The following is a 21,226-nucleotide window of genomic DNA, read 5'->3' on the forward strand; positions in this document are numbered from 1 at the left end:
ATGTTCACAGATATATGTAAACATCACCACAGCAAATTTTGGAACATTTTTATCACCTCAAAAAGAAACTCGTACACTTCATCTATCACCTGTCCCAGCCCTACCCAGCTGCTACCCGTCCCAGCCCTAAGCAACCACTACTGTATTTTCTGTCTCTATAGAGTTTCCTGTTGTGACATTTCCTATAAATGGAATCATACAGTATGAGGCCTTTTGTGACTGGCTTCTTTCACTTAGTGTAATGTTTTCAAGGTTCATCCTTGATGTTTTCAAGGTTGTGGCATGTATCAGTACTTCATTCCTTTTTATGGCTGAATAATATTCCATTGTATAGATATATTAAATATTGTTTAGCCATTCAACAATTGAGGAACATTTGGATTACTTCCAACTTTTGGCTATTACAATAATGCTGCCATAAACATTTGTGCACAAGTTTTTGGGTGGACATATGTTTTCATTTTTCTTGGCATACACCCTAGGAGTGGAATTACTGGGTCATGTGCTAACTCTGTGTTTAACTGTTTGAGGTACTGCTGGACTGCTCTCCTGGGTGGCTGCACCATTTTACAACCCCACAGGTTGTGTGCGAGGGTGCCGATTTCCCTACACCCTGCCAACACCTGCCTGTTTTTCCCCCAACCTATAGGTTATCCTTTCCCATTTCTTTGTATGACTTATAATTTTTGTTGGAAGCTGAAGATTTTAGATAATATATTGTAGCAACTTGGTTCTGGTCCTCTGCCTCCAGGGCCATTGGTGTTATTGTTATTTGCTTGTTTCGTGACTTGCTGGATTATTTTTTGAAGTCCAACCTCCCCTTCCTGCAGCCTGAGTATAAAGCCTCTGCCCTTGGTCCTTAGGGAGTGCAGCCTTGGGTGTGCCTGAAGTCACCATGGGATGACAGTGGTTTGTGCAAGGCTCTCCTTGACTGACTCTTTCCCTGACCACACCCAGCTGTTAAGCTCTACTCATTGCCAGCTGAGTTCTCTATTGTTTTCAACAATGTCTTGGGACATAAATTGCTCCAATCAAAGACAATCAAAAGACTGATCCAATCAAAGGAATAGAGTTTGGGTCCCCAGATCTATCTATGAGGGTTCTATCTTTTCCCAGCCCTACCCTTCCACCTATGACAAGGCAGAGCCCAGCATCTTAGCTCTTCCTTCTCCTCTCCTCTCCAAATAGGTTTAGCCCAGAAAGTTTGTTGTTGTTGCTTTTTGTTTGTTTGTTTTGTTTTTTTGAACATCCTTTCTCAACTACATGCACAAATGTTATTCCACATTGCTTACACTAGCCCCTTGTCTTTGTGCACTTGAACCCAAATATTGAAGAAATCAGGGTTGTATCTTGTTCCTTTCTCCCCCCCCCCCTTTTGTTTTGAAGCAATAGGGTCATGATCTAGATTGAAGAGAGAGAAGGGAGAGGCTGAACAAAGGAATTTCATAACAATACTGCAAATGTTTATGCCACCACATAGGTACTATTATTCCCATTTTATAAATAAGAAACCGAGGCCTAGAGTGATTAAGAAGTTGGATTTCTTGGGACAGAGCACCGGACTTAGAGCCAGTAGCCAAGGACGAAACTTGGCACCTGTGTCTGTTGGTGGTGTCCTAACTCTCCTTTCTTCTCCCCCATCTGGACAATGCTAGAATCAGGGTCCACCCCAGGCTCCCAGAGGCCTCTTGGGATCTGGCTGTGCCCACCATGCAGCTCTGATCCCAGCTGAACCCAGCGCTCTACCACAGGAGAAATCTCTGCCTCCTGTGGCGAATCCTGGAATTGCTCTCAACCTTTTCTGCCTGCAGTCTGGTGTCAGGTGGTGGTAGCATTGGGGCTCTGTTCAAACTTGGGATCCATACTCGCCTGGCTTTGTGATCCAGGGCAAGTATACCCCCGCCCCCCACGCCTAACTCCCCCAAAAAACCCAGCTTCATTTTTCTCATCTGCAAACTGAAGATTCTAATAGTCATTCAGCACACATTCACTAAGGGCCTTCTCTCGCTGGCAACGTGCCAGAAACTGGGAGCGCAAAGGAGTGTGAGGCTGTGCCAGTGTCCCTGTGGCTGTGCATACCTGGCATGGAAGAGGGCCCACTGTAGGCACTCAGGGATGGAAGCTATCCTGTGGCACAGGACTTGTACGGCCTGCTGCAGGCAGCCCAGCAGTCCAGTCTGCTCTGCTCAGTGGTGGCGTCTCAGGGAGTTTCTCTTTGATTAATGACTGCCTTGTCCTTAAAGGACTTGCAATCGGCAGCTTTCTTGTTTCATCTGGCTGCTGGGGCCTCAGAACAGTTGGCAAAGCAGTTGGTATCCTGGACTATTTTTAGGTGGGTGAGTTAGTGGGGTGTGTGGATGTGGTGGGGCCCAGGGGGTCTTGGAGACTGGGAGTTTCATAAGCAACAAGTTGGGGGTGGGGAGAAGGATGGTACCTCTCAGGAATGTATGGGCAACTCACTTATCCTGCTTGGCTGGGGCCAAAGGCCATCTCCTCTGTACAACCTTCCTTGATTTGCTCAATAAAACACGCACTCCAAAGGTGCAGGTAAAGGGTCCACCCTCTGAGCTTCCCTCAGCTCTTGATTATGGTTCCAAACAGACCAAGAAATAATGAGCTATAGGGATCTTATCTGATGTACCTCTGAGCCCCATTCTGCCATCGCTAGTCATGACAACAAGGTATAGAAGTTAGGAGTCCAGATTTTGGAGTGACACAGCTGAGAGTCACTCTTGGCCCCATTCTAGCAAAATAACCATGACCAAGTCAGGTTCGTAAATTTGTTTTCTCATCCGTAAAGTATGATCATGCTTGTCTCCCAGCAATTAAAGAGCTTATTTTGCTTAAAGCACAGAGGATAGCACCTGACAACACACGACAAGACGAGCTACCTCGCAAGCTGAGGCCCGAAGGGGTTGCGCGCCCTCAAAAGTCTGCATCCCTTTTGTGGCATGGCGCATGGTGTGTGCGTGCTGGCGGGCGGGAGGCAGGTGTTCCTGGACACCTGGCGGTCCAGGCCCGCTGGAGGTCACCCAGCAAGAAAGTGGCCGAGGTGGGCTGGAAGACGGGTCTGCCAGTCAAACGCAGCAACTTTCCACGGCCTCCCTGCTAAACGCACACCCCTTCCTCCACCTTCTCTAGTGCTTTCCTTCTCTTCTCTTTCCCGCCTCCGCTCTCTCCTTTAATTCCGCGGCTTCCCCATATGGGAGTTGGGGTCTGGGGCGGGAAGAGGAGAGTCCCCGACCTAAGCTGGGGAAAGGGGCTTTCTGCCCAGAGCGAAGGCCCTAAACTGCTGTGGAGGAGGGGGTGCCCGGCTCTCTGGGAGAACCCGGAGTCCCCAGAAATGAGGGTGAGGTGGTTGTCTGAGGAGCCCAGACTGGGTTAGCCAGGGGTCGCTGAAAGGGCGACGGTGGCGGAGGGAATTCCCGAGCCAGTGGTGGGAGGGGCTTTCAGGACCGGGGGAGGAGCCAGGATAGGGGCGTGGTCCCCGGGAAGGGGCGGGGCTCCGAGGACGAGCTCTAAGCTTCCCCGCAAGGGGCGGGGTCTCGTGTGGGCGGGGCTCTCCTGGAGGCGGGATCTAGTGGGCGGGGCATAGGGCAGGGGGCGGAGCGTGGCGGTTCGCGCCCGTCCCCCTCCCCCGGCCCCGGGTGTCCCTGTGACGAGGCAGCACAGAGCCGCGGCGGGCCGGGCCGATCCCGCCGCAGCGGCCCCGGGCCCGAGCAGGGGCAAGGCGCGGAGACAGAGGCGCCAAGCGGGTCCCGGAACGCGGCCAGGTAAGGCCGCCGGGGCGGAAGGGGCGGGGGCTGCGCCGGGCGGGTCCTGACCGGCGCGGGGTGTGTGTTTGCGTGTCTGGGGGTGGCAGGGGTGTGGGTCCGAGGGCGGGCGTCTGTGGCAGTTTGCGCGCTCGCGCCGGAGGTCGCGGGGCCAGGGTGGGCTCTGCGCCAGTCCTGGCACTGCCCGCGGGGCTCGGGGTGTGCGGGACTGTGTGCGTGCACGCGCGTGTTTGTGTGGCGGGGCCGCCGGGTGTGTATCTGCGTATGCGCTGGGCTGTCATTGTGCCTGCCCTGTGCGCGGGGCGCGGGCCTGCCCCAGCGCAGTCCCTCCTGCGCGGGGATGTTTTCCAAGCAGGCTTCCTGCGGAGACGGGCTCTGCTGCAACCGGAGCTGGAGGGGGGTGCGCCGCCCCCACAGGCCTCCAGAAACCCGGTCGGCCCGGGGACTGCAGACAGACACCTGAGGGAGGAAGGGGGCGCGCACCCAGGAGGGGTCCAGAGGCCTACCCGCAAGCGAGGCCAAAACGGGGAGACTGAGGCAGATGGATAGGGAGGTGGAGGTGGCCAGACAGGCAGAGATGGAGAAGAGGGTGGGAAGAGAGATGGTGAAAAGGACAGAGCCAGGAGAACAGAGTCATTGAGAAGAGACAGACAGACAGAGGCCCAGACAGACCTTCAAAGGTGCAGAAAGATTAAGATGGACAGACAGATTCCAAGAACTGGACAGAGGAGTTACTCAGTGGTCCTAGGGCTGAGAGCTAAACCCAAGAACTGAGTCTAAGATAAGGAGTAAGGGTCCTGGCCAAAAAGAAACCTCTGGCCACCCCAAGTTGGTCCATCCCTCTGGCCCCACCAAATTTTCTGACCCTCTGTGTGGATTTTTTCCCTCTTATTTCCATCAAACCCATCAACTCCCTCCCCTGGTATCCCAGCAACCCTGGCAGTTTAGTAGAGGCAGAGGTGAAATGGTTGCCATAGCAACAGAGGCAGTGAAAGGTCACTCTGGCCTTAGCCTAGGTGGCCCTGCAGCAGGCCAGAGCTGGCATTGAGGGGGGTTGGGATGGGAGGCTGCAAAATCCTTTTTCTCCTCTCCCATTTTGCCTAGAATGGTGCTGGAAGGAAACCCTGAAGTAGGATCCCCCAGAACCTCAGACCTCCAGCACCCTGGGAGCCAGGGCTCTTGTGTCTTCTCTTCTCCCGGTGACGATGCACAGCCAGGCGAGGAGCCCATCAAGTATGGCGAACTCATCGTCCTGGGGTGAGCATCCTTGGTCCAGGTGTGATGGGGCACCAGGCACCCCCACAGGGCAACCAGACCCAGGGTCCCAGTTCTCCCTACCCACGACCTTCTGCTGTTTGTCCCTCTTTACCTTCCCATCTGAGAGACAGAGTTGACCAAACCCACCTTAATTCATAATTGTTCTTTTATCTCCCCATTTTTCATAAATTACTGAAACAACTTTAAACTGCCCACCTAAGTTTCTGATCAGAAAAAAGTAACACTGCTGCCTTTCATAAAGCACCGCATGTGTGTGTGTGTGTGTGTGTGTGTGTGTGTGTGTGTGTGTGGTCTGAAGTGAAGAACTCTGGTTTTCCAGCAAAGTTGCTTGGTTCAAATCCTGCCTCTGCAAGTTGCTTAACTTCCCTGTGCTTCCGTTTTCCCCTTTTACAAATAGGGATGATGATAATAATACCTCAGAGGGTTGTCAGAAGGAATGAATGAGGTGATTTCCGTAAAGCACATAGAACAGTGCCTGGCACATATCAAGTGTTCTGGGAGGCAGGCCTGTGCCAAGCCCTTTCATGGACATTGTTTCATTTCAATCTTCACCAAGATGCTGTGAGGAAGGAGGTGAGGAAACCGAGGCTCAGAGAGGGGAAGTGACTGGTCCAAGGGCACACAGCTGGTAAGTGGCAGGGCTGGGATTTGGACCCAGGTCTTTCTTACTCTAGGTCTAGTGCACTTTCACTAAACCACAGCTGACCCTCATGCTACAGATGAGAAAACTGAGGAGAGAGGAAGAGCCATGAGTTGGTGGCTGAGTAGACCTCCTCCCTTCCTGGTCTCTGCCTGACCAGGATCCCTGCACAACCCACTTAGTTCATCCCCCAGGCACAGATCCCTCTTCCTCCCCAATCCATATATCCTTTTCGCCTCTTTTCTATCTGTCCTGAAGAAAACATCTGATAAGCTATCTTATCATTATGAAGATTATGTAGAAATAATGGCTACTGTTTGTTGACATGTACATGTCATGTGCCTTTTACGAAAAAAAAAAAAAGCTAACATTTGTAGAGGGCTTGTTGCATATATGCCTAACTCTGTGCCAACCATTTTAAATGCTTTATCTCGTTTAGTTCTCACAATGAACCCATAACGTAGGTCCTGATCAATTGCCCCATTTTACAGAGGTCATGTGATGGGTGGAAGAGCCAGGATTTCATCCAGGCCCATCTGATCCCCAGCCTGTGTCCTGAACTGCTCCACCCCCATATGTGAGAAGAGCTTACAAGGGCGAGAGTGATACCCATCTCAGGGGTGCTTGTATAAGACTAGCACCTGCTCACTGTCCCAAAGATGTGGCTGGCTTTGCAGCTGGGGGTGAGGCCATGACAGGGGAGAATGCAGACATAGGGTCAGGCCCTTTGGACAGCCGGTGGTTCTCTGCAGAGCAGTGAAGCCCCACACCGACTGTGCATCAGGGCCACCTGGAGAGTGCACTGAAAGTACCCAGTGACGGGACCATCCCAAAACTAGGGAATCAGAATGTCCATGGGTGGGGCCACGGATCTGTTTTTTTAACAAGCTCGTGAGAAGACTCTGATTCGAGTGGTCTGTGGCTGTATTTAGCACCTATTCGTTCTGTCACTCCTGCTGCGAGCCTTCCATGGCTCCCCACAGTTTACAGAATAAAGTCCTGACTCTGGAGCCGGATGGTCAGGGAATTTCCACCAACTTCATCTTCCCCTACGGCACTTCACCACCTGTCACACCGAACTCTGCCAGCCTCGGGGCCTTTGCTCGGGATGAGTCCTCCCTCCACAAGGGCTTTTACAAGAGAGGCTGGAGTCAGACAGACCCGAGTTCAAATCTAGACTTTTTCACTTACTAGCCTAGGACCTCAGGCAAGTCATTTTACCTCCCTGAGCCTCAATTTTCCTCATCCGTAAAATGGGAAGAAAGATACTTGCCTGGCAGGACATTGCACAGATTCCATTAGGTAATTAGTAACGTGAAGCACCAGGAACACAGGAGCCTCCAGTACATGGCAGCAATCAAGGCTGTGACTCACCCCACCATTATCTTCGGAACAAGAGCTGGAAAGGAAGGTAGAGATTTGATGTGTATGGATATATGAAGGTCATGGCATTGTGGGTCTATTTTTTTATTTCATTCTGGTTTTTAGTAGTACTTGTGGTGTAATAAATGGCAGTTTGCTAAAGGTGACTCCTTTCCAGTTCTTCAGTATAGGTGTTCCCTGTCCTAAAAACCCGATCCTAGGGCCAGAGTTCCCTTCTCCTGCCTCTGGGCATGTAGTGCCTTTGGTTTGTGCCTGGGTCGTGGCAGGTGGTGCCCAGGTTCCTTGAAAACCTGAGGACCCCTCTCCCCCAGCACAGAACTGACCTGTGCTGCATCACCCACGCCACCTCAGTACCCAGCACCTGGCCAGGCATGGCTCAGTCATCCAGGAAACACTGGTTAATTGAATAAAAGTCCTTTTGGAGATGTTCTGACCCCCAGCCGGCTCCCTAAAGGCAATGATTTAATATAGTAGGGTCTTTTGGTGTCGGGTTGTTCTAGGGCTTGTTTATCAAGGTAGGGTCTGCCCAGAAGTTGGCAGTTCCTCCTAGTGTCTCAGAGGCTCACTTTTTCTCTCTCTCCCTGCAACCCTTTCTTCTTAACCCCCACATCCACAGCTACAATGGGTGTCTGGCAAGTGGGGACAAGGGCCGCCGGCGAAGTCGCCTGGCACTGAGCCGCCGGCCACATGCCAACGGAGTGAAGCCAGACGTCATGCATCACATCTCCACACCGCTCGTCTCCAAGGCAAGCAGCTTGTCCCAGCAGACCTGGGCACTGGTCCTGCCCTCCCTACCCAAGCCCCACTGGGGTGAGGGGAGCCCACTGTAGCTTTACTCACTGCCCGTTGGGCTGCCAGACAAATGGTGCTGATGGGAGAGCCTTTGCAGTATGCAGTCATTTACAGTTTGCAAAGCATTTCCTTGACCACCAGACCCCATCCATTGGATGGAAATGGCCAGGATCATTTTAGAGGCAGCCAAGGCTCAGAGAGGGGATGTGACAGTCCCATAGCAATGGAAAAAGAAAAGCCTTTGGGTTAGAATTCGGGCTGTGCTGTTTCCAGCTTTGTGACTTTAGACCAGGTTCTTCTCCTCTCTGAGGTGTGGTTTCCTCAACTGTAAAATAGGAAGCAAGCAGGTGGTTGTAGGGAGCAAGCAGGAAAACCTGTATAAAGTGCCAGCTGCACAGTACACCCTCTGCAAAGGGTGGAACCTCCTTCCTGGGGAGTGGCCCCTAGCCTTGGGCCCCAGCTTCTGGATCGGAGGCTCACACTTCTCATGGCCTCGTGTCCTGAGAAGTGACTTCTCCTTTCTCCCCACCAGGCACTGAGTAACCGTGGACAACACAGCATCTCATACACACTGTCCCGGAGCCACTCAGTCATAGTCGAGTACACACATGACAGTGACACAGACATGTTCCAGGTATGCTTGGGCCCCTCCATAGGTTTCCTGGCCACTGGCCTCAATGCTCAGCTCTATAGGCCTTTCAGGATGAGGCTGGAGGCCTGAAGGCCTTGGGGAAGGTGCTTCAGGGGTCTCAGTGCAGTCGGCCACTCTTCAGATGTGGAAGCGGGACAGCCCAGAGAGGGCTATTGACTTCCCAGAGTCACACAGCAAGTCAGTGGCTATATCAAGATTCAAACCCAAGATAGACTCCCCAGCTTCAAGAGGTCATACAGTTTAGGGGTTCAGATCCCAGCTCCATCGCTGACTATCTGGGTGACTTTGGGCAAGAGTCACCTAACCTCTCCAGGCCTTGGTTTTCTCATCTCTCAGGTGGAGCCCATAAAAGCACCCACGCCATGGAATTTTTGGGAAGATTAACTGAGATACTGCACACAAAATACTTAGCATGGTGCCTGGCATAGCGTAAACTCTTACTGAAAATTCACTATTTGCTGCTAATATGTGTGCACTCTCAGCCCACGGGTATCAGCCTTCCACTGTTCAATCAGCAAACCTACTAGTTTTTATTGAGTGGAGTGCTCCCCAGAGGGAGCTGAAGGAGAAGGCCCAGTCCTCTTGATTGAACTCAGAGTCCCCCGGGGTGTTGGGATGGGACTGCCCCCTTATGTTTGGTGACCTCGCACACTGAGCAGCTGCCGGGAACCGGGGGTGGGAAGCCTGTGGGACTGACCTGTGACCACAGCATTCCTGTACTTGCCCTCCTCTTCCTCACAGATCGGCCGCTCCACAGAGAACATGATCGACTTTGTGGTAACAGACACATCCCCTGGAGGAGGGACGGCTGAGGGCCCCTCTGCCCAGAGCACCATCTCCCGCTACGCCTGCCGCATCCTCTGTGACCGCCGGCCGCCTTATACTGCCCGCATCTACGCCGCTGGCTTCGATGCCTCCAGCAACATCTTCCTTGGAGTGAGTGAGCCCCCAGGCAGGGAGCAGCGCTTCATCTGAGAGTGAGCTGAGGGGTAGGCTGGGGAGGGGCAGCGTCCTGGGGTGATGGACTGGCCCACAGTAATCATAACCGTGACCTACGCAGGGATTAGCAGCCCCACTTAGCAAATGAGCAAAGTGAGACTCAGAGAGGTCAGGTGATGCCCAAAGTCAGCCAGCGCCAATTCCAGTCCTCTCTAGGCCACCTCTGACCTTGAGGGTAGAGGGGCAGTACCCCTGGCTCATGGCCTGCTGGGGACTACTTGGGGATGTGATCTCATCCCACATGTGGTCCCAGGAGCGGGCGGCCAAATGGCGGACCCCTGACGGCCTGATGGATGGCTTAACCACCAATGGGGTCCTGGTGATGCACCCAGCGGGCGGCTTCTCTGAGGATTCAGCCCCAGGTGTCTGGCGGGAGATCTCGGTCTGTGGGAACGTGTATACTCTGAGGGACAGCCGCTCAGCACAGCAGCGGGGGAAGCTGGTAGGTGGCCTGCTCCCTCTCTACCCTCCACCCTGTGATCCTTCCCGGGGCCCTCCCAATCTGCCCATCCCCCTGCCCAACCCAGGAGATGATCTCCAGTCCTCCTGCACAAGGGAGCCCCAACAGGCTCCCTCTGGGGGCACATGCCACTTGCTCCACAGAGGGGACCCAACCAGCATCCCCAAGGATCACCCACATACTGTTGGAGGTCCATGGGGTGATGGGAAGTGGAGCACACGCAAATACACTGCAGTACCAAGTGGCTCAGAGGATGCCAGCAACTTAAAAAATTGCACCCTCTTATGAGGGTGACACTTGGCCCATGTGTGAGCAGTTTTTAGCCTAAAGTGTTGGCAGTTTGTAACACGTCTGTCACATTCAGACGGGTTTAGTTTTATTATCCTCTCCCAGTGGGAAAGGGACCATGGAGTAGTTCTGACGTAGGTGACAGTAAATGCTCCCCGTGGTATAGATCAGAGAACTAATGTTGGGAGCTGGGAGAGGGTCCTAGACAGAGGTAGCAGTTTGCCTAAAGTCACGTGGCCAAGCTCCTCAGATGGGCTCTGCAGACCTCTTCCTGGGTGTGAGTGGGTCTCACAAGGAGATGCAAAACCACAAGGAAAATCATGGCTTATATTTCCAGAGCATCGCTTATCCTGGGAGATTTGGGGGGGAAATTATTTTTAAAAATTATGTACGTGAATGTTTCACTAGCATACATTTGTTGAGTACCAACTAAATTCCAGACACATTCTAGGTGTTTACATTGCTTGATTCATGAGAACCACTTGACATACAGGGAAGTGGAATCTATCTGGCGGATAAGGAAATTAAGACACAAAGAGGTAGAGTTACTCGAGCAGGGACACAGAGTTAGTAAATGGTGAGGCCAGAATTCACACCCAGGCAGTCTAGCTCCAGTGTCCGTGCCTTAACCACAGCCCTTAGGACAGCTGCTTTGGGCTAAGAGCCAGTGTTTCAGACGGGAGAGTTTCCTGCCTCTGCCATTAGGGAAGAGCCTGGGAAAACATTTGAGAAAATCTTCATTTGGGTCTAGACCTCCTGATTTGTCAGATGAGGTGACCAAGGCCCATGTCCCACTGAACGTGAGGGACCCTGTGTGCCTGGGAGCACCTGCCTGCTCTCCCTCATGGCTTCTTGTCCTCCTGTCTCCCTCCACTGCCCCGGTCCTTTCCCTTCCTCTGTCCCAGCCACTCCCCCCTCTCCCCAGCCCACCCTGGTGGTGGTCCAGAGTGCCCTCTCCAGGGAGGTTCAGTGGGATAGATGACTGCCTGGTGGCAGGGGTTTGGGGGCCTCTTGGGCAGTAAGGCCCTTCTGCTCCCCTGGCAGGTGGAAAACGAGTCCAACGTGCTGCAGGATGGCTCCCTCATCGACCTATGTGGGGCTACGCTGCTGTGGCGCACACCGGCGGGGCTGCTGCGGGCACCCACGCTGAAGCAGCTGGAGGCCCAGCGGCAGGAGGCGAACGCGGCGCGGCCCCAGTGCCCTGTGGGCCTCAGCACCCTGGCCTTCCCCAGTCCGGCCCGTGGCCGCACGGCACCAGACAAGCAGCAGCCCTGGGTCTATGTTCGTTGCGGCCACGTCCATGGCTACCACGGTTGGGGCTGCCGGCGAGAGCGGGGTCCCCAGGAGCGAGAGTGTCCTCTCTGCCGCCTCGTGGGGCCCTATGTGCCCTTGTGGCTCGGTCAGGAGGCCGGCCTCTGCCTGGACCCTGGGCCGCCCAGCCACGCCTTTGCACCCTGCGGCCATGTCTGCTCCGAGAAGACTGCCCGCTACTGGGCCCAGACACCACTGCCCCATGGCACCCACGCTTTCCATGCCGCCTGCCCCTTTTGTGGGGCCTGGCTCACCGGTGAGCATGGCTGCGTCCGCCTCATTTTCCAGGGGCCACTGGACTAAGCTGCCTGGGGACCCCTGCTCCTGCGCCCGCCTGCCCACCTAGGTCCCCCACTTCCTGCAGCCCAGAGGGAGCTCTGCATGTGGGACTCTAACTGCTGGCACATAGCTACACCAGATGGACTTGTTGGATGGGCTGTGCCCCTCCCCTTTTAACTATGGTCCCCAAGGGGGTCCCCAAGATCCTTACCCAAGTCAAATGATGGGGCTCTGTCCCGGGCTGATGGAGGGAAGCCCACCCCCATGCCCTGGCCCTTCTTGGGGCATTTCACATCATGCCGCCTACACTGTGCCCCTGGGGGAATGAAAGGGCCATAGGCCCCTGACCCCCAGCTTAGGCTGGCTATACCCTGAGCCTGCCAACCCAGTTCTAGACATTCACCCTGCTGCTGCCCTGGGTTCCTCTATAAATCTTGCTACTCAGCTGCCCTCACCAATCCCATGTGTCCCGCATGTGTGCAATGCCTCCAGCCCTAGTGAATGACAGGTGGGTGGAAACCTGGGGCCGGCATCTGTTGATACCCACTTATGGGCTGGATTCCATGCCGAGGGGGCTCTGGGGACACTGAGACAATCACATCTGGTTCCCTGCCTGGTAGAGTTCACAGTTTAGTGGACGACAGACCAAATTACTGACTGACAACACAGCTTCCTACGTGCCAGGATCAGAATTAGTGGCTATGGAGCAGGCCTTACTGGCGGGTGGAAACGTGAGGGAGGCTTCACTGAGGAGGTGGCATAGGAGCTCAGCTAAATGGCTACATTGGAACCCCCCACGGGAAGGGGAGGATGCAGTAGGCAGAAGGGAGCGGTGGAGCACAGGCTCTGAGGTAAGTAAGTGGGAACTGAGTGAGGGATTCAGAGTGGCCGGAGCAGGGGCTGCAGGGGAACAGGAAGGAGTCTGGAGCCAGAGGTTGGGGCTGTGCTGATGGGGAAAATGCTGGATAGAGGATTCAGAACCTCATTTTGGACAGTGAGGAACCAAGGAGGGGACAGGACTCGCGGTTCCAGAGCATTGGCTGTGACACAAGGGTCACCATTCCTGAATGCCCACCATGTGCCCTGCACTGTGCTAATGGTAATAATAACCACATTCATTGAGCACTCACCAGGCACCAGGCTCTGCTTCTCGGAGGTTTGGTTATTTACTCCTCACGGGAAACCAGGGAGGGACGTGTTACCATTTCTGTTTATGGGGAGAATAGGCACATGCTGCAAGCCACACAGCTAGAAAGTGACCAAGCCAGGTTCACATCTACGGCTGCCTGCCTAGCCTTGGAGACGGCCCTCTTCTCCATCACACTGTGCTGCTTTCCTTGAATGAATGGGAGGAGTTGGGAGGGCAGCCTAGATAAGGGGAACAGTGTGGGCAAAGGTGTGGCAGGAAAAATGCTTGATGACCAAAGAGCCAAGTGTGGAGATGTTGGGCTGGGGCCTGGTGGGCCTTGGTTGCCATGGAGGCCAAGTCTGAATTGAATCCCTATTCATCTTGGCTACGTGTTTCCTCCCCTGAGAGTCAAGGTGAGCTCGGGGTGCTGCTCAGTTGCCCTCAGACCATTTCTAGGGGGAGCGGGCTAGGAAGAAAGGTCGAGGTTCTGGAGACATAAAAATCTGAAGAGGCTCTGAATACAAGCCTGACCTGGGCAACACCCCCAGTGGAAGACAGCTGCCTTAGGGAGTACAGATTCCTAGGGGAGGGATCTGCCCCAGGCCACACAACTGGTTGGGGCTACAGAGACCAGACCTGGGGCTGTTGAGAGGGCACCTGTCAGTAGTGAGAGGAGGATGTGATCAGATTCTTGCTTCCAGAGCAGAGCATCACACTGCCACAGTGGGGGAGCCGAGTTGGGGGTCCTGGGGAGGGTGTGGGAGCATGGCAACTCCTACACACATGTACACACACTCAGAGCACCAGCAATCCAACTCTTCCCAGTGGTTCTCTCTTCTGACCTGGTTTGGAACCAGACAGGAACATTCCATCCCATTTCTAGGAGGGAACCTCAGACTCCACAAGAGAGATGAGAAGGCACAGGCACCACCCCAGGGAGAACTTAGGTGGTTGTGGAGGGAGTCAGACTGCCCTGGTCTTGGCCCAGCTCTGTCCCTTTCTGGCTCCTGGAGCCTCAGTGTTCTCAGCTGTTAAATGGAATAATAGTCCTGTCACCAGGTGGTTGTGAATTATGGAGGATACCTGTAACACAGTAGGTACTTAGTAATATTATTTCCTCACCTACTTCTTCATTCCCATGGGGAACAGCCAGGGCCATGACTGTAGTGAGTGGACTGCTCCATGTGATACCGTGTATGTGTGTGTGTGTTGGGGCAGGTGGAGGGAACAGTGTGGTGGAAAGTCTGAGGAAGTCTAGACCCTAGTTCAAGGACACCTGAGGACATGCTGGGTGGTGTTATGGAAGTCGATGAACTTATTAGCCTCAATTTCCCCATCTGTACAATGGGTAGAGTGGTGATAGCCTATCTCAGGGTTTTTGCAATAATAAAACGAGATCCTACATGTCAAGCTACTAGCACAGGACCACAGTAAGGCCCAGATTAGCTGTAATCATAAAAATGCAGCTTGGATGGGGCTCCCAGGAGTACTGGGATCTTGCTGGCCTGAGCTGCCCACTGGTGGCCGTGGACAGCACTGCCTCCTTTACTGGTGTCCATTTCAACTTCACCCAAGTCAGGGAAGACTTTATACTCAATTTAAAGACAACGAAAGTCGAGGCACAGGAAGAGGGGTGACTTTCCTAAGGACAGACCAATTTATTGAGCTCTTCCCTGTAATGATAATCATCAGCAGAGCTAATAATAGCACTGTTGAGCCAAGCAGGGCTTGGGAACCTTTGTGAATGAAAAACGCGCTCATGGTGGGCAGATGCTGCTCTGGGTCTAGATGCAGGAGTGGCAAAGGCTGGCAAGGAGGGTGTGTGGATTTCAGGTATCCCCTTATCCCCGCACCCCTCTCTGGACAACACTAGGGGGCAGCACTGCCCAGTCAACACTTCATTCAAGCCTACAACATCCCTGGGAGTGGAGACAATTATTAACCCCGTTTTTCTGCTCAGAAAGCCAAGACTCAGGTAAAGTGACCCATCCAAGGACGCACAGCCAGTAGGACGTGGAGGCCTGATTCGACTTTAGATGGCCTGACTCCGCCCCCCACTCTGACTTGGGACTCTCACAATGGCCTGGCTGGGCGCCTGGCACTTTTACATGCCGTGCCCCACCCAGGCCGTCCTGGGAGACCATCCAAACTTTCAAGGGTGGACCTCCGGCCTGTTTCTGCCCTGCGCAGCCTTTCTGGATGTCAGGCGTCTTTCTCATCCATTAGGCACCCGATAAGCACTAAGAAACTGCCAGGCCCCTCGCCTCTTTGTGCTGAAAAACACTGAGGCTCAGAGATGTTTAGCGGCTGCCGCCAAGTCCCACTTCCTTTCCTCCCCACCCCACCCCGCCCCCGCCCCCGCAGCCCGTGGTGATTTGGTGGTGGTGCAGGCACGGGTGGAACCATCAGCCCCGACAGGAGTCCGTTCGCCTGTATCCTCGATTCCCAGCACAGATCGTTTTGCGGTCTCCAAAGAGTCTCCACCTCCTGGCTCTTGAATCCAGTGAGGAAGTGGGAGACACATCATTCCCGTTGCGCGGGTTCCCACCTGCAAAACTGAAGTCGGGCGACTGGGAAAACCCCCAAAGGAGAGCGGGGTCGTGGGTGTGTATGTGGAGGGAAATTGTGGTACTCTGTCCATGACACCCATGCCACCCCGCCGGGACTCAGGGCACCTTGTCAGCCCTGTCTGCCGGGACTAGGCCGCGGCCAGGCCGGCCACGCAGGTTCCCGCCCCCAGGCGACCGCTGCCAGTGGACAAAAGGCCAAGGCTGTAAGGGCCATACCGCAAGCGAACCAGTGGCGCCTGGAAGCGGGGAGCAGGCGGACCGGCGGAGCTCGCTTCGGCGCGCCTATTGGCTGGAACCGACGCCCATTCGGGCCCCGAGGCCGGACAATTGGCCGGTGGGGGAGGAGTTAGAGGAGCCCCAATGAATGGGGGAGCCGGAAGCAGGAAGTGAGTTTGCGATCGGAGCAGCTGCTGCAGGTGAGGCACGGCGGTTGGGTTTCAGGGTCACAGTATGTCCTCCTCGGGGACCGGGCGAGTCTGGACCGAGCGCAAGACCATTTCCTTTCTGCCCCCCATCTAGTACCCCTTCTAGAGTCATCGCGGCCCCGAGGTTAAGGAATGCTTCGCGGGCAGCAAAGGGTTAACACCCCTTTCAGAACCCGGGGGATTATGCTGTTGGGGCGGAGCCTCGGGAGTGGCGGGGGATACTGGAAACACATTCCCAGTAAGGGAGGACGGTGTGGAGAATGCCCTGGGTTGGGAGACCCGTAGTACCCACCGGGACCGTGAGACCTTTGTTAAGTTGCTTGGTCTCACTAAGCCTCAGCCTTCCTATTTGTAAAGTGAGTTTTCTTCCACTTCTGAACTTCTGTGGCTCTGTAGCTGCCCCGGCCCCCGAGCACAGGGAGAGGGCCGGAGGATGAGGGCAGACACAAAGGCAGTTATAGGGATAAGAGTGGGACAGATCCTGGGAACAGTAGGAGGAAAAGAGCAGGAGGAAAATCATTTACTGCTGTAGGTACGTTCCATCCGGTGTGACCTCATCTAATTTGCACATGCACACCCACCTGGTGAGATTGGGATTATCACCCCCATTTTACAGAGGCAGAAACTAAGGTGCAGAAAAGTGAAACAACTTGATTTTATAATAGGAGTCTGGGGCTGAGTGAGGATTGGAACCTTGGTCTTGCAGCTGGTAGCCTGGGAATCTACCCTTGTGACCACTCACGGTGGTGCGTGGAATTGAAGAACCTGCAGGAGAATTCTGAAGAGGAGGCTAGTAGGTCAGAGAAAGAGGTGGGGAGCCAGAGCGGGACCTGGGCTGGGAGTCTGGAGATGCAGGTCTCTGCTTCTGACCCTTCCCTTGTTTTATTAGGCAAAGCTCCTAGCCTTACTGGGCTTCAGTTTGCCCATCCGTAAGACTAGTTAGTTGGATTCCATCTTTTAGGTTGAGGGGCCACAGGCCAAATATGGCCCACCAATGTATTTTGTCATCTCCTTGGGTGAGTCACCTGATCTCTGAGCCTCAGTTAGCATATCTGGTTAATGGGCACAATGGTACCCCTCATGGGCTTTTGGGAGGATTACATGAGCTCATGAGAGTGCAGAGCCAGGTATGCGGTTGGTGTGGGGTAAATGATGGCCATGTAGGGTAAATAATGGCCATGATGATGGTGATGGTGATGGTGATGGTTCTCAGCAGGGCCCATGGCGGACACCCAGTACATCCTGCCCAATGACATCGGCGTGTCTAGCCTGGACTGCCGCGAGGCCTTTCGCCTGCTGTCACCCACAGAGCGCCTCTATGCCCACCACCTATCACGGGCTGCCTGGTATGGAGGCCTGGCTGTGCTGTTGCAGACCTCCCCTGAGGCCCCCTACATCTATGCCCTGCTCAGCCGCCTCTTTCGTGCCCAGGACCCCGACCAGCTGCGCCAGCATGCCCTGGCTGAAGGCCTGACCGAGGAGGAGTATCAGGTCAGTTCTCTCAGGCCAACATGAATTTCTTGAGTGGTTTCTGGGTGTGAGGAACCAGGAAGCTGGGTTACAAAATTCTTTCTCTCTCTTTGGATTAAACCAAAAATTACAAATACTGGAACCTCCCCTCCCGGAGCTTCAGTCTTCTGATCTGCAAAATATGCATGAGGGTAATCTCTACCTCTTAGGGTTGTGGTGACCCGACTCCAAGATAAATGGTGGCTGCCGTGATTATAACGAGGGCTTTGAGTAAAGGAAACAGCTGTGGAGATAGATTCAGAGACGGTAGAGGAATGAGGCCAGAGGTCTATTTCCTGAACCACGTCTTCCTTTACCATGTTTTGTGTTGCTGGGCAGAATATTCCCTGTCCCCTGGTCATTGTTTGTTTGTGGGTCTGTTGGCCAAGTAATACAGGAATGCATTCATAATGCATTACAACAATGCAGAAGGACAGAAAACAATAGGTGGAGATCATTTCATTCTCATGCCCTTCTCAGAGGTAACCACTGAAGATGGTGGGCATGCAGCCTTTTCAGCCCTCTGTCTGTATTCTATACCTCCATGCGTGCATGTGTCAGTTCCTTATTTTCTCTTTTGCATAAATGCAGTCACGTTCTCCATGTTCCTATGAGTCCTTTTTCAGTCCTGCTTTTTTCACTGAACGCCATGTCTTGGAGAACCTCTTTGGGGTACATATTGGTTCACCTCATTCCTTTTTATTGGCTGTGAAGCATTCCCACGCAGTGTACGCTAAAATTAATCTTTTCTTTATTGCTGGACATTTAATTGTTCCCAGTTCTTTTTAAAAATTTCTTCTTCCTTTTTTTTGGTTTTGTTTTTTATTATTTTTTTCTTTTGTTCCTGGTTCTTACAAATAGCACTACAATGAGCATACTTGTGCACGTGTGTGAGTAGGATCTATTTCTAGAAGGATAATTGTTGGGTCAAAGGCTCTGTACATTTACACTTAATTGGTGTTGTTAAATCTTCTGAAAAAGCTTCACCAAGAATGTATGAGAATATGGCCTATCTTTCTATATGTAAAATAAAGGGATTGGATTGCTTATCTCTGAGCTGAGGCCCAGGCTGTTTCTTCTACCTTTTTTGAACTTTGTGTATTCACATCCCATCTCTGGACCTTGATTTCCTCTTTAAAAATGCTAAAAGCTGAAGTGTTTATAAATGGAAAAGTGCTACGCAAGTATTACTGTTTTCAGAAGGATTCTTTTGTTTGTCGGTAGCAGAAACCCACCTCAAATTGGCTTAAATGTAAAAAACTCATAACTTCCAGTGCCTGGTCCGACATGTAAGGAAAGGGCTTAGAAGTTGCCAGTCTGTCCAAACAACAAGTAAAAAGCTGAGCAAACTGAAAAATCGACAACTCTTCTTAGATCCTTAAGAGAAGTGAGGTCACAGGGCAAACTGCTGTACCCAAATTGCAGAGAAACAGGCAGTACAGAGAATCACAACTTACCTGAGCAAAACTTTATGAGCAGGAACCTCTACTGGAACCAGTGCTGGGATAGGAAGACCTGAGCTGTTAACGACGAGTTGCTGTAGGCTCAGTGTAGATAACTCTGAGTTTTAAAAATTCCAGGGGAACCCAGTCTTATTTCCCCACACTTTTGGGGATATTTCCTGGTTCTCACAAGTTTCAGAGATAAAGCCCGTTGTGCTTCCAGCAGGGGGCGCAGAAAAGGAACCAGTTTTGAAGTATGCTTGAACATTCTGTTCATATTAACGTGATCTACCGTCAGGAGAAGCTATTTAATGAGAACCTAATGTACTAGAGTTTGATCAGAACCTAACTGACCTAGGTGAAGGGAAACAGCCAACTCTAGCCCACTCAAGCCATTCTGTCCCACCTACGGGTGAGGCTGGATCATGGGACTGAGAAGTTCTCAGGCCAGAGGCAAAGGCTCACTAAAGACTGAGACTTAATCGTGGGACTGTAGAACGCTTCCCCTGCCCCCATACCTTACCACCGCATTACTAGAGGCCTATTTACAGCAGCAGTTCCTTTTAGCCAGTATATCATATCTGGCTGTGAAGAAAAAAATTACAATACATACTAAAAGGCAAAAAGCATGGTTTGAAGAGGCAGAGCAAACATCAGAACCAGACTCAGGTACGGCAAGGATGTTGGATTTACTAGACCAGGAGTTAAAATAACTATGATTAATATGTTAAGAGCTCCAATGGATACAGTAGACAACATGAAAGGATAGGTGGGCAACGTAAGCAGAGATGGAAATTCTAAGAAAGAACCAAAAATGCTAGAGGTCATAAACACTGTAACAGAAATGAAGAATGCCTTTGATGGGCTTATCAGTAGACTTGGCACAGTTTCAAGAAAGAAACTTGACTCAGAAAGACTTGACTCAGAAAGAATCTCTGAGCTTGAGCATATCTCAATAGAAACCTCCAAAACTGAAAAGCAAAGAGAAAAAAGATGGGGGAAAAAACGTGTCTATCCAAGAACTGTGGGACAATTATAAGAGGTGTAACATGTATGTAATGGGAACACCAGAAGGAAAAGAAAGAGAGAAACAGAAGAAATATCTGGAACAATAATGACTGAGAATTTCCCCAAATTAATGTCAAATATCAAACCACAGATTTGGGAAGCTCAGAAAACGCCAACTTTTTTTTTTTCCTAAATGCAAAAGAATACCCCTTCACTGAGGCATATAATTTTCAAACTACAAGAAATCAAAGATAAATAAAAAGTCTTGAAAGAAGCCAAAGGAAAAGAAAAAAAACTTACCTGTACATGAGCAAAGATAAGAATTACATCCAACTTCTCAGAAACCACGCAAGCAGGAAGAGAGTGGGTTGAAATATTTTAAGTGCTGAAAGAAAAATCCCCAACCTAGAAAGAATTCTGTACTTGTGAAGTTATCCTTCAAAAGTGAAGGAGAAATAGACTTTCTCAGACTAACAGAAATTGAAAAAGTGTGTTGCTGGTAGACCTGCTTTGCAGAAAATGTTAAAAGAAATCCATTAGGAAGGAAAATGATATAGGTTAAAAACTCAGCTCTATATTGGAGATGTAGGAAAAGCATTAGAAAAGGAGTTAGTGAAGGTGAAATACAAACTTATTTTTTTAAATTTTGAATTGATCTCAGAGAATGCAGTTTGTTCAAAATAATAGCAACAATGTGTTCAATAATATATGTATATAAATAAAACTTATGTATGCTTATCTATAAGTGAGATAAATGACAGCAATGACACAGGTGAGGGGAGGCAGGAATTAGAATTATTTTGTTATTATAAGGTGCTCACACTACCCACTAAACAGTATAGAGTTATTTGAAAGTGGACTTGGATTAGTTGTAAATGTATATCATTAATTCTAGGGCAACCACTAAAACGTAAAAAAGGAAGTACAACTGGTATGCTAAGAAAGGAGAGAAAATGGAATCATACGCAAGATTCAGTTAAAAACCACAAAAGGCAGAAAAAGAATGGAAGACAAAGAAAGGACAACAAATAGAAAATAATAACAAATATGTTAGGTATTAATAGAACCGTATTAGTAATTACGTTGAATGTCAGTGGTCTAAATGTACCAATTAAAAGAGAGATTGTCAGAGTGGATCAAAAAGCAAGACCCAACTGTATATTGTTGACAGGAAACCCACTTTAAATATAAAGACACCTATAGATTAAAAGGAATGGAGGATATCCTGTACCGATAGTAATCAAAAGAAAGTGGGAGTTGCTATATTAATTTTGGAAAGAGCAAACTT

General features: G+C 51.5%; 2 protein-coding genes across 9 annotated transcripts in view; both read left to right on the forward strand.

Annotated features, from left to right (window-relative positions):
* Window positions 1–3,600: 3,600 nt before the first annotated feature.
* Window positions 3,601–12,984, forward strand: PELI3 (pellino E3 ubiquitin protein ligase family member 3). Of its 4 annotated transcripts, none has more exons than XM_019737805.2 (8): window positions 3,601–3,773; window positions 4,878–5,030; window positions 5,608–5,679; window positions 7,691–7,820; window positions 8,399–8,500; window positions 9,260–9,454; window positions 9,771–9,959; window positions 11,310–12,313. In XM_019737805.2, the coding sequence occupies exons 2-8, from the start codon at window positions 4,879–4,881 to the stop codon at window positions 11,877–11,879; spliced, it is 1,410 nt and encodes a 469-aa protein (XP_019593364.1). In that variant the 5' UTR covers window positions 3,601–3,773; window position 4,878; the 3' UTR covers window positions 11,880–12,313. The 4 variants fall into 4 exon arrangements, with proteins under 4 accessions (XP_019593364.1, XP_019593366.1, XP_019593365.1 ...); XM_074336736.1 differs by lacking the exon at window positions 3,601–3,773 and adding an exon at window positions 3,891–4,023 and having other exon boundaries at window positions 11,310–12,024; XM_019737807.2 differs by lacking the exon at window positions 9,771–9,959 and having other exon boundaries at window positions 3,617–3,773.
* A 2,386-nt stretch (window positions 12,985–15,370) lies between these two features.
* Window positions 15,371–21,226, forward strand: part of DPP3 (dipeptidyl peptidase 3) — a 29,057-nt gene continuing 23,201 nt past the window's right edge. The window contains exons 1-3 of one of the 5 annotated variants that reach the window (XM_074336734.1): window positions 15,865–15,970; window positions 16,645–16,776; window positions 17,196–17,470. In XM_074336734.1, coding sequence (XP_074192835.1) covers window positions 17,201–17,470 — 270 coding nt within the window. In that variant the 5' untranslated portion in view covers window positions 15,865–15,970; window positions 16,645–16,776; window positions 17,196–17,200. Of the gene's footprint in view, window positions 15,971–16,193; window positions 16,336–16,642; window positions 16,777–17,192; window positions 17,471–21,226 lie in introns of those variants that run through there. The other 4 variants (XM_019737801.2, XM_019737800.2, XM_074336735.1 and 1 more) reach the window with 4 other exon arrangements.

Source organism: Rhinolophus sinicus, linkage group LG06 (assembly GCF_036562045.2).
Source record: "Rhinolophus sinicus isolate RSC01 linkage group LG06, ASM3656204v1, whole genome shotgun sequence".
Taxonomy (NCBI): Eukaryota; Metazoa; Chordata; class Mammalia; order Chiroptera; family Rhinolophidae; genus Rhinolophus; species Rhinolophus sinicus.